The sequence below is a fragment of the Lepus europaeus genome, chromosome 9 (assembly GCF_033115175.1).
Source record: "Lepus europaeus isolate LE1 chromosome 9, mLepTim1.pri, whole genome shotgun sequence".
Lineage (NCBI taxonomy): Eukaryota > Metazoa > Chordata > Mammalia > Lagomorpha > Leporidae > Lepus > Lepus europaeus.
Window position 1 is genome coordinate 23,426,878 of NC_084835.1, and position 12,648 is coordinate 23,439,525.

Below are 12,648 nucleotides of genomic sequence, written 5' to 3' on the forward strand. Positions count from 1 at the left end.
GTTACTGTGTTTTTTGTGTTTTTAATTTTTGCCAAGGCAGATAAGCAGCATGGGTCTTACCTATGCTAACTGATAGATTTATTTTTATTTTTCCATTTATATATGTATGTATTTTCATTTTGTTCGAAAGACACAGAGACAGAAATACTCCATCTGCTGGTTCACTGCCCAAATGCCCACAACAGCCAGGGCTGGATGAGACTTAAGTCAGGAGCTGGGAACTCCACCTGGATCTCTCATGTGGGTGGCAGGTATCCATCACCTGCTGCCTCCCAAGTTCTTCATTACAGGGAACTGAAATCAGAAACTAAAAGCCAGACTTGTACTCTGATAAGGATATGGGCATCCCAAATGGTATCTTAGCCCCTACACCAAAAACCTATCCCTAGGTACCTTTTAGAGCAGGCTGTCTATGGTTTTATAAGAGGTAGCAAAATTATAGTTTTGCCTTGAGATTTTTTTTTTAAGACTTACTTATTTTATTTGAAAGCCAGAGTTACAGAGAGGCAGAGGGAGAGAGACAGAGGTCTTCCATCCACTGGTTCACTCCCTAGATGGCCACAATGGCTGGAGCTGCACTGATCTGAAACCAGAAGCCAGGAACTTCATCCGGGTATCCCACATGGGTGCAGGGGCCCAAGGCCTTGGGCCATCTTCTACTGCTTCCCTAGAGCTGGATCGGAAATGGAGGAGCTGGGATTCGAACCGGTGGTCATATGGGACACCGGCGCTGCAGACAGTGGCTTTACCTGCTACGCCACAGCACCAGCCCTTTCCTTGAGGTATCATAAAATGTCCAGAGTGTCTTTTAATGTGGCCTCTTGGGTCTCTTCATCTATAAGGAGCAATTTACATAGCTAGAGCCTATTGGTTTTTGCTTTCTTGAAATGGAAATATATCCAAGTAGGTCTCCTACAAAGTTACTTCAGTGGTCTCTTCAGAGACCCCCAAGAGTTTCATTTTATAAGGGTCTGTGCTAGTGCTGTTACCAGGAGCCCCCTGTAATCAGGGTAGATGTGGTAAGGTCCCAGACACGAGCAGTGACTGAAGTATAGAACAAAGACGGGCCAAGAGTAATGGCATATTTCCTCTCTCTCTCTAGGTGTGTGAGTGAGAGAGAACAGTGCATCATTCACACACAGAGTTTAAAGAAGGGTGACCCCAGGACCCAGCACATTGCTGATTTCTAAGAAGCTCCCTGTGTGCCTCTCCCCAGTCAGCCTCCCCATCCCTCAAGACTCAGAGTTAACTACAGCTCTTTGCTGTGTAATTAATTATACTGCTTATGGAGCAACCCTAACCAATGTGTTATTTGAAACAGTAGCAAGCACAAGCTGCTAGGGAGAGGGCAGCATTGCCACTGTTAGATGAAGGCTCCCAGGAGAAGTTGAATGGCCTTTGGGTCTCTGGGTTTGGCTTTAGCTTCCCTACAACTTGACAAGAGCCTGAGCAGAGTTTATCTACCACCATCAGGGTCTCTGCAGACAGGACATCGACTACATATTGGACATACAGACGAACTGTGGTTGACCCTGCTCCCTTAGGCTGTAGTAATTATTGGGATGTACGGCATCTGTAAGGGTATCTTAAATTTTTCCTTTTTGCTTCCTTAGTTTGGAAGCAGAATCATGCACCTCCCCCAGCCTCACCTGCCCTTCCTCTCCCCTTTTCTCTCACTCCCTCCCTTGCCCGTCTCTGTGCCTTTTAATAAATAAATAAATAAATAAATCTTCTTAAAAAACAACAAGGGGAGGTGCTGGCATTGCGGTGCCACGGGTTAAGTTGCCACTTGCAATGCTGGCATCCCATATGGCTGTGGATTTAAGTCCCACTTGCTCCACTTCCAATCCAGCTCCCTGCTCATGTGCCTGGGAAAGCAGCAGAAGATGGCCCAGATACTTGGACTCCTTCTACCCACATGGGAGACCCAGATGGAGTTTTGGTCTCCTGGCTTCAGGCTAGTCAAGCCCCTGCCATTTGGAACGTGAACCAGCTAATGGAAGATATTCTCTCTCTCCCATCTGCCCCCCCCACTTCCTCCTATAACACTGCCTTTCAAATAAATAAATCTTAAAAAAAAAAAAAAAAGAAGAGGACCAGCTTCACATACAAACATCTTCCTAGGTCAAGTGTTAGGAGGATGAGAGATTGGATATACAGATGGTGTGTGTTCTAGCCAACCAGGTGGGCTTCAGTTGCGCAAGTTTCTGCTTCTTAGAGTAGTACTGACACAGCAGGCCCGTGGTTCTTGTATAGTCCGCATCTACTTATGTTGAAATTAATAGGCACAGAGCACATGTCCTCATGGAATGGTGAATATCCATAAGCTGTCATATCAGCAAGGACAGGCCTCAGGGATAATGGGAGGGAATGTTCCCTCTGGAAAGAGGCAGCCAGGATGTTCTAGTCAGGTGGTACCTCTGGGTCTGTCCATCCCACTGCTTTGCCAGTGCCTTGGAGGGATGTGGGTTTGTCTTATGGCTGTAAGTGACTCTCCCTTTGTTCTGTGCAGACTTCTGCTGGATGTGTCTAGGAGATTGGAAGACTCATGGCAGTGAATACTATGAGTGCAGTCGGTACAAGGAGAATCCTGACATTGTCAACCAAAGCCAGCAAGCCCAGGCCAGGGAGGCCCTCAAGAAGTACTTGTTCTACTTTGAGAGGGTAGGCATCTTTTTCTGTGCCCATCCCACCAGGGTGGGCTTCTTGTAGTTAACCTACCTGGGTGGGCTGGGTGGGCTGACTGGGCTGACTGGTAACCAGAGCCAGCCTATCCATAGAGAACTCAGTGAATGAAGCTCCTGCCAGTAGCCCTGGTGCTACCTCTATACCTGTGCCTTTCAGGCTCTCTGGGTAGCCACAGCTGGAGAGGGACATGGAACTGACCTCAGTTAACGATGGATTAAAGGATAATGAAGACTCATTAGACAGTTTTCATTCCAGTGCTTTTTTTTAAATTTTTTTTTTTTTTTTTTTTTGGACAGGCAGAGTGGACAGTGAGAGAGAGAGACAGAGAGAAAGGTCTTCCTTTTGCCGTTGGTTCACCCTCTAATGGCCGCCGCGGTAGCGCGCTGCGGCCGGCGCACCGCGCTGTTCCGATGGCAGGAGCCAGGTGCTTCTCCTGGTCTCCCATGGGGTGCAGGACCCAAGGACTTGGGCCATCCTCCACTGCACTCCCTGGCCACAGCAGAGAGCTGGCCTGGAAGAGGGGCAACCGGGACAGGATCGGTGCCCCGACCGGGACTAGAACCCGGTGTGCCGGCGCCGCAAGGCGGAGGATTAGCCTGTTGAGCCACGGCGCCGGCTTTTTTTTAAATTTTATTTATTTATTTCAAATAGAGAAAGAGAGATCTTCCAACTGCTGATTTACACCCCCAGATGCCTACAACGACCAGGGCTGAGCCAGGCCAAAGTTAGGAGCTTTATCCTAGGTCTCCTTTGTGGGTAAAGGGGCACAAGCACTTGGGCCGTCTTCCTCTGCTTTCCCAGGCCATTAGCAAGGAGCTGAAATGGAAGTGGAGCAGCCAGGACATGAACCGGTGCCCATACAATAGCAGCCTAACCCACTGAGCCACAACACTGGCCCTCCAGTGCCTTCTTAGTGGTCAGAATTAGGGAACGGTTTCCCCTAGGGAGACCCTTCAGAAGTCAGAGTATGACAGTTGGTCCCTAAGCACAGTAAACCAGTGGGGGCCCCCACTTTGCTTGGCTGTCAGGACCAGAGTCCCTTTGCCCCAGTGGGATGGAGTGCTTCGGCAGGCAGAGAGCTGTTCTTGTGGGTTTATTGAAACTGTTCTCATGGGTGCACTGAAAACAAGCCCTTCCTGCACTGTGGAGGCCACACCCTCCCCGTAGTTCGAGAAGTCTTTCGTCATGCCCTGCCAGCCAAAGGTGCGTCCTGAGTGTGTGGACCTGTGGACTTGTGGACCCTCCCGGGATTCCTGCAGCTTTCTCCTTCCTTCTGTGCCCTCTAGTGGGAAAACCACAACAAAAGCTTGCAGCTAGAGGCACAGACATACCAGCGGATTCATGAAAAGATTCAAGAGAGAGTTATGAACAACCTGGGGACGTGGATCGACTGGCAGTATCTACAGAACGCTGCCAAGCTCTTGGCCAAGGTATCTACCACCTCGCTCTTGGATCCCCTCTCCAGTGCCTGGCCCCATCAGGGTACCTCTGAGGGTGGGAGGCCTTGTGGGGAGTGGGAGTCGTTAGCACCCCCCCTGCACAGCCTAATGTGCTTCTGCTGATGAGCCCACATTTCCCTGTGCTGGGCCCTTGAGGGACCCAGTCCTTCGCTGGAAATCAGAGGCTTCCTAAGAATAGCGTTCTGCCTCTGCCTGCAGGGAAAACTAGAGTCCCTTTCCTCTCCCTTTGTCCCATCTCTGCATCGTGCAAAGGAAAATGAAAAGATAGTCTTTGGACAAATATTGAGATAGATATGTGGACTCTGATGTCCAACCCAAGAAGGAGAAGTCACTGAGGCAGTGCTGGTAATGAATCACAGTTTGAAAAAGGAGAGGTGGGTGTTCTGTGACCAGCTCTGTGTCTGCTTTCCCCATGTCTTGCCCTCGTCCGTCTTCTCCTTGGCTGGCCTCTGATTCTTTCAGGCCCAGATCTGTAGAGCCAGGTTAATCTGCATGGTGGGGCAAGAGTTTTAAGAGCCACCTGAGGTACAGGTAGATTAGAATCACAGACACAGGTCCCTTCTCTTCTCTCCTACTGCAGTGTCGGTACACTCTGCAATACACCTATCCATATGCATACTACATGGAGTCTGGACCCAGGAAGAAGCTGGTAAGGCAAAGCCGTCCCTGCACTCTGCCCTGTTAGCTTCAGCGGTGCCCTTTCCTTCAGCACTTCAAAGGACAGCTCAGGATGGACTCCGATCATTGGGAGGGCAAGCTCAAAACGCAACTATGGAATTGCCAAAATCTTGTTTCTACTCTGGGCCTCTCAGACACATCTCAGGTGCTGTCGTTTGGCTAATAGTAAGGCACATGCACCTAAGCCTCCAGACGACCAACTGTGCTTAGAGGAGGATTAGCTGAGAGAGTGGTTCCTTGGGAGGATATCGGCATGCATGTTGCTAAGTTAGAGTCGATATTCTTATACCACTGTTCAGTTTTCTCAGGTAAAGTTTTCTCCCCGCTGATTATAAAGTGATTTGCATTTGTTAATTGTTGGAAAACATTCAAAACTTTTCATTCATAATCTCACCAGAAAGATGACCACTGTTGATTAACATTTTCTAGTCTTTAAAAAGTATATATAAGGAAAAAAAAGTATATGTAAGACAAGGATATATATATAAATATAACTCTTTATTGTTAGAACAGTTTACTGTTACAGCTGTCACTATTTGATGGACTTGTAAATACCATTTGTTTTATTTATTTTATTTTTTTATTTTTATTTTTTTTTTGACAGGCAGAGTGGACAGTGAGAGAGAGAGAGGGACAGAGAGAAAGCTCTTCCTTTGCCGTTGGTTCACCCTCCAATGGCCGCTGCGGCCAGTGTGCTGCGGCCAGCGTACCGCGCTGATCCAAAGGCAGGAGCCAGATGTTTCTCCTGGTCTCCCATGGGGTGCAGGGCCCAAGGACTTGGGCCATCCTCCACTGCACTCCCGGGCCATAGCAGAGAGCTGGCCTGGAAGAGGGGCAACCGGGATAGAATCCGGCGCCCCGACTGGGACTAGAACCCAGTGTGCCGGCGCCGCAAGGCGGAGGATTAGCTTATTGAGCCACGGCGCCGGCCAATACCATTTGTTTTAAAGAATATTTATGTAGGGCCCTCTGCTGTGGCATAGCAGGTAAAGCCACTACCTGTAGTGCTGGCATTCCATATGGGTGCCCGTTTGAGTCCTGGCTGCTCCACCTTTTTTTTTTTTTTTTTTTGGGACAGGCAGAATGGACAGAGAGAGAGAGAGAGAGAGAGAAAGGTTTTCCTTTTTCCATTGGTTCACTCCCCAGTGGCCGCTGTGGCCAGCGCACCATGCTGATCCATAGCCAGGAGCCAGGTGTTTCTCCTGGTCTCCCTTGTGGATGCAGCTCCATTGCACTCCCAGGCCACAGCAGAGAGCTGGCCTGGAAGAGGAGCAACTGGGACAGAATCCGGCGCCCCGACTGGGACTAGAACCCGGGGTGCTGGCGCCGCAGGTGGAGGATTAGCCTAGTGAGCCGCGGCGCCAGCCTGGCTGCTCCACTTTCAATGTAGCTCCCTGACCATATTACCTGGGAAAGTAGCAGAGGATGGTCCAAGTCCTTGGCCCCTGCACTCACGTGGGAGACCCGGAAGAAGCTCCTAGCTCCTGGCTTTGGATTGGCCAACCCTGGTCATTGTGGCCGTTTGGGGAATGAACCAGTGGATGGAAGACCTCTAACTCTGCCTTTCAAATAAGTAAATCGTTTTTTTTTTTTTAAAAAAAAGAAAGAGTGTATTTGAAAGGCAAAATGATGAGCGATCTCGTCCATCCACTAGTTCACTCCTCAAACGTCTATAATGGGAGGGAGGGGGAGGGGGAGGGGAAGGCTGGGCAGACCACAGCTAAGAGCCATCCAGGTCTGCCATGTGGGTGACAGGGACCAAGCACATGGGCCATCCCTCACTGCCTCCCAGGGTGCACATGAGCAGGGAGCTGGATACGAAGCGGAAAGGACTCTAACTCAGGCACTCACAGTGACCACACCCTGCACCACAATGTCTACCCCAGGTGTTATGTTTTAATGGCTGTAAGTGCTCCATTATATGATTGTACCGTGATTTGGGATATTTATTGTTTCTGGTCTCCACTATTGTAAATAGGAACTGAGGAAAACCTTTATACACAAAGCTTTTATCTCCTCAGATTTCTAAGTACTAAGTATTTTCAAGATGCTTGATTTGTAGAAGAGCTGGGGAAAAAATGTGGCTGTGCCATGTGACCATATTCTTCAAGTAGCCTCCCCCCCCTTATTTGAGAGGCAGAGAAAGCGAGCACGTGCACACCCGCTCCCATCCACTGATTGACTCCCCAAATGCCTGCCACAGTTCTTGGCTGGATCCAAAGCCAGAACTGAGAACTCAGTCCAGATCTACACGTATGGCAGGCAGGGGCCCAATTCCTTGCTGCCTCCCATTATCTCCATTGGCAGAAGCGGGAGCCAGAGCTGGGTGTGGAGCCCAGATACGCCCATGTGGGATGCAGGCATCCTAGCCAGTGTCAACTGCTTGTTAAATGCCTGCCACTGTGCAACCTTTTGTTTGGATTTTGCTTGCTGGCCCTGGGCACAGGGAGTGACAGTGCTTTCCGAGGACAGTGTCAAGGTTTTCTGTAGCTGCATGTGCCCTCTGTCTACCAGCTCTGCCTGGCTACAGCCCCCTCCTTTTCATCCTCTCACCCTGCCCTTACAGTTTGAATACCAGCAGGCTCAGCTGGAGGCTGAGATCGAAAACCTCTCGTGGAAAGTGGAACGTGCTGACAGCTATGACAGAGGGGTAAGTGCCTGCTGTCCTCTGGCAGATGAGAGAGGGCTGGCCTGGTAGCAGGAGGCACAAGGTACTGGTTTCTGAACTGGAAGCTTCTGCCAAGAAAGGTGGGGAGGGCAGAGTTTTTTGTTTGGACCCCCTGGCATGGTACACGTGGCTTTGGTTACTCTGCTCCGAAGCCTGGGGCCATGCAAGCAGCCATCTTGCTTCCCGGTGCAGGACTTGGAGAACCAGATGCACATAGCAGAGCAGCGGAGGAGAACCCTGCTGAAGGATTTCCATGACACCTAAGCTGGACGTGGCCGTGCTGGGGTGAGGAAGATGTGGCTGCGAGGTCTCCTGACTGCCACACTGCATGCTGCAGGCTCTGCCTTCACGACCCCAGGCGACCCCAGGGCCCCACTCCTGAGAGACACTGGCAACACCTCTTAGTCATTTTATGTTTTCTTCTCATCTTTTTGCTTTTTGTTTCTACCAGGGTAGAGGCCATGTTGAATTGGCCTCTTTTCAGGACTTTTAATTCCCCCTGGATGGTTGTTGGGAGGGAGGGAAAGTTTTTTCTGAATGGCTATTAATAGTATTAGATCATTACAACTTACGTAATCTTCAGAGGTTGTATGATTATACAACAAAAAAGGCAAACAAACCATAGGATAACACAAAGCCCTTTTTAAAAATAAATTGGCCTTGGAGTGTTTCACCCTCTAGCTATTTTACTTAGAATGTAACATATGCTGCCCACCCATCCTGCCTCAGAATGTTTGTGCTGCAAGTGGGCCCCAGGGCGGCCATCACTTTCCAGTTTGACATGTTTGACCACCACTGGGTCCTAAGGAGAAAGCATGGGTGGCACATGGTGGGGGTTTGAGGAGGCCTGCATAATGGGCATGGGGTCACAGTCAGGCCCCCACCTTTCCTTGGCAGTAAGGAGACAGTTAAAATTGAGTCTGCTTGCCATGGGGTGTCGTCACCTCTGGTGGCGCTTGTGCCTGTGGGCTCATCTCTGTTCTTGAACGTGAGGTTTGCCTGGGTCTGACTCCTGAGGCCAGAGCCCACAGGAGGGTTGTATCCTCCACACAGGAGACACAGGTTCAGCATGTGCTTCCTTTTGTCTCCTAACATACAGATCCACTTTTGAGGGGAGTTGTTCTCCAAAATAAATTTGCTTTACCTGGGTCCCTTCTCTTATGCCAGAATCCAAGTAGTGTCGCTCTGACCAGAGTCAGGGACAGCTGTCTGGGACACTCGCTGCAGTCTCCCCTGACCGCCATCAGGATCAGACTTCAGCGTGCCCTCCCGAGGCACTGGCCTCCTGGCTCAGGGCCGGGTCATGCTGTCTGGACGTGTCGAGCAGCTGCTGAGGGAGAGGCTGTGCTCCCCTCCGCCTGTTTATGAGCTGTCGGAGGACACCGCCTCGAGGGCCTGGGAATTTAAGGCCAAGAGAGTCCTTGGTTTGACGTCTCAGCTCCTGTGTGAGGAGTGGCTGACCAGAGGAAAGAGCCAACTTTTGCAAGGGAGCAGGTGTTCACCTGGTGTCGTGCCTGTCCTGAACATGGTCCTGTGGGCCTTTGAAAAGTTAGATCTGTGATCTCTGGGGTTTCTATGGCTTTGTTCAGTGCCTCCACTCAGACTGACAGAGCTGTCTGTACTCACCAGGGCCTCCTTGCCCATCAGGGAGAGCTGATCAGGAGGTCTGGGAATATTGTGGTGGAAATTCTTTGATTTTTCATTCATTTTCACCTCCAGTAAGCTGTAAAACTTTGAGTCATTCTTGAAGACAAAAGACAGCTGTGACTCTTGGGGTCATGGGGTACGTGGCTGGCTACGGCTTCCCTTTTTTCCCTTTAGAGTTTATCTCTTCATGTCTTCTTCAGTGAGAAGAGGGACTGTGGGGTGGATTGGGAGAACAAAGTGGGATCGTAGCCAGTAAACCCAGAATGGAATGGGGTGTGTGTGTCTGTGTGTGTGTGTCTGTGTGTGAAACTGAATGACAGGAGAGCCTGCTGGGGACCTGGGGTGGGGTGTGAATGCTGTGTTAGCAAAGGAGTAACCTGGTATCTGGAGCCTTTACCTCTCAAGAGAGTCCTTTCTTCGACACCCCCATTGCACATGACCTGAGCTGCAGCTCTGTACTCCAAGTCACACGCTGCCATTTGGGGGGACTGCACAGCTGCCATGTCCTGTACTTGCTTCGCCTGTGGCCCTGACCATTGGAGCTGCAGAGACTTCTGTGCCCAGACCATGGCCTGTAGCTCTTGGTCTGTGGTGAGCTTCCTTTTGTGCCTCTGGTGGCTGTCTTTCGTTCATGTTATCAGGAAGATGAGGGGAAAAGTCAGGCAGAGTTTTGTACCCTACAAAGGGTTAAAGAGAGAGAAAGAGATGTAGTGTTTTCATGATTACCATATTTCTTTGTTTTTCTTCAAAGAAAAAGTTAATTGAGGCAATGTCATCTGCTCAGCATTGAGTAGTTTATTCAAAAATAAACTGTAAGTTTCTGATTATAAAAGTGTGTGTAGAGTCTTTCTTCAAAGGGTCACCTAGCTTTCTGAACCCCCAAAGAGCCTGGCCAGTGAGCGTGAGATGAGGGACCTTCCCTTTGGAGCTGTCTGGAGAGCGAGCACCTGTATGTGGTCGCCAGGTGCCGGCTGAAACTCTGCTCAGCACTGATGGCCCAGGATTGTGGCAGGGTACTGATGTAAGTGCCCCGGGCCCCATTCAGAAAACCTCTGGGCCTCTCCAAAGCAGACATGGGAGGTGGGGCCGTGGAGCATAGCAGAGGGAGTTGTGGCTTCACAGGGACCATGCTATCTATGAAGAAATGAATTGGGACAAAAGCCATGTTTGGGGGTATAAAAACCTTATGGAATGTTAAAAAAAAATTGTATTAAAAAAGATACACAGGCTTTATCCTCCAGGAGCCTCCAATCCATGGGCACACAGATGGAGTTGGTCACAAGTGAATATTTTCCCGGAGCAGCAAGGCTGAGGGCTAACGGACCTTCCATGCACAGGGCTTCCCCTCTGAATATCAGTGGAAAAGAGTGCCATGGAATCTGCACCATACCCTTGATGATCCTAAAAAGCGACAATAGGAGACAGCACATTCTAGCTATGTCTGGTGGCAGGATTGTCCATGTTGCCCCCAGGGGTTCAACACCAGCAGCTGAGCATCACTTGTATGTTGAGTTCTGTTCTGGGCACTAAAGTCATGGTTGTCAACCAACAAGCCAGGGCAGTTCATGTTCCTGCAAGACAGTCACTAACGGTGGTTGAGCATAGGCCCACTCAGTCCTTACCGTCTCCCTGTGAGGCAGCTGGTCAAAACCAACTTACCCAGGGCCCCTGGCCACTGCTACTAAGTGGCAAAACAAATTATGTTTGCTGTTAGAAACTACGTGGAAGTCCAGTTACAGACGAGAACACGGATTGACACAAGCCCCAGATTTTACTGTGTGGGTACCAGTGGTTGAGGCAGCACTACCATGGCATCAAAAGGAGCAGAGGTTTTTAAGGCTGAGAAATGGTGCTGTGTGATGTGGTGGTGAAATTCCCACGGTGGACAGCAGGTGGATCAGAATAGAGGTGAGACAGATTTTTGCAGCCTATTTGCCGCTCTGGCAGCCTAACTCAGTTCAGGGAAATAGGTTAAGGTATGTGAGAATTTTATGCTGACCTAATTATACTGTTTTAAGGTCTGGAAGGAAATAGTCTCAACATTGATTCTTCGGAACCAAAAAGCAGTGAGATCCCTGGTGCTAACCAAGGCTTGGGTGTGATTCTGTTGCTCTGTATTTATCATACTGAAGAATGTAGGAGAGTCCTGTGGTTTGGGGAAGTTTAAAGATTTATTTATTTATTTGGAAGGCAGAGAGGCCGAGGCTGAGAGATCTTCCATCTGCTGGTTCACTCCCCAAATGGTCGCAACAGCTGGAGCTGGGCCAGGAGCCAGGAGCTTCTTCGGGTCTCCCGTGAAGGTGCAGGGGACCTTCTTCCACTGTTTTCCCAGGCCATTAGCAGGGAGCTGGATCGGAAGTGGAGCAGTGGGGTTTTGAACCGGGGCCTATATGGGATGCCAGTGCTGCAGGCAGTGGCTTTACCTGCTATGCCACAGCTCCAGCCCCGCTGCAGGCAATTTGAACAGTCCTAAATTGGTAATAGAATTTACACCTATTTGAGAAACATTTCTTTGGGAACTCATTTTAGGAGAAAAGGACCAGATCCTTACTGCCTCCGCCTCTGCACCTGGCAGGTTATACGCAGTGAGGGAGGGGAATGTTCCCCCCCCTTGCATGGCTGCCACCTGAGTTTCGCTTTCCACTCCGTCTGAAGCGAGATGCTGCACACTGGTGGTGCCTGGCTCACACCCCAGGTTTAGCTAAGCCACAACAGTTCTCATTGATACCTGCTTCCTCTCTGTCCCCGGGAAGTCCACAGCCTCTCCTGTGGGACATTGTTTCTCTGCAGTACCCTCAAGAAATGGCAACATGGCCCCTGGGGTGGCTGGACCAGTGGATGTGCCCTGTGCTTTGGGGCGCTGGTGAAACCAGCGTTGTGTTTGAATCTCAGAAAGGAGGCAGGCCTGCAGGAGCTCTTGGCCTGCCCTGAGACCAGATAGAGAAGGCTCTATGGGAACTGGGAAGCCGCCAGTGGGGCCTTCCTTGATAGTGTTCTTGTCCGCTTGGCCACCTCGGGGGTCAGTCACTGTCGTGGGCCATGTGCGTCTCCACTTGAAGACCGCTGAACCAGAAAAGAGCAGAGCACAGACTTGCCTCCGCACTTGCTCTGCCCTCCCGCCCTTATTTCTGGGTGATGATATGAGTTTAGTTTTCCTCTGAGGTGATGGCGTCTGTCCCTGGCAGCTTTGCGGCAAGGCGTGTTCCCGCAGCCTCAGCACCGGTTGAGTTTGTGCGAGGTATCAGGGCTGACCGTCCTGAGAGCAGAATTCTCCCGGAGAGCCCGCTCCGACCGTCCCAATCTGGGCCACAGCTGCCCGGAAGACCCCGCGCGCACTTCGGGCAGCTACTTCCTAAGGCCTGACTGCCACAGGCCTCCCCGGGAGATCCAGCCCTCCAGGGACGCCCAGCCGAAAGCTCGTGAGTCCGGCTCCAGCGTCACGTGCGCGGCCACGGCCTCCGCGGAGCCCCGACCGCCGCAGGACTGAGTCATCTCTTGGCTCTGCCT

The 12,648-nt window shown here is 50.6% G+C and overlaps 1 protein-coding gene across 3 annotated transcripts in view; it reads left to right on the forward strand.

Moving 5' to 3' along the window:
- Positions 1–9,957, forward strand: part of ARIH2 (ariadne RBR E3 ubiquitin protein ligase 2) — a 64,311-nt gene extending 54,354 nt beyond the window's left edge. For all 3 annotated transcript variants that reach the window (XM_062200824.1, XM_062200823.1, XM_062200825.1), the window contains 5 exons: positions 2,513–2,664; positions 3,975–4,118; positions 4,729–4,797; positions 7,393–7,476; positions 7,687–9,957. In XM_062200824.1, the coding sequence (XP_062056808.1) occupies positions 2,513–2,664; positions 3,975–4,118; positions 4,729–4,797; positions 7,393–7,476; positions 7,687–7,758 (521 nt within the window). In that variant the 3' untranslated portion in view covers positions 7,759–9,957. The remainder of the gene's footprint in view (positions 1–2,512; positions 2,665–3,974; positions 4,119–4,728; positions 4,798–7,392; positions 7,477–7,686) is intronic.
- The last annotated feature ends 2,691 nt before the right edge of the window (positions 9,958–12,648 follow it).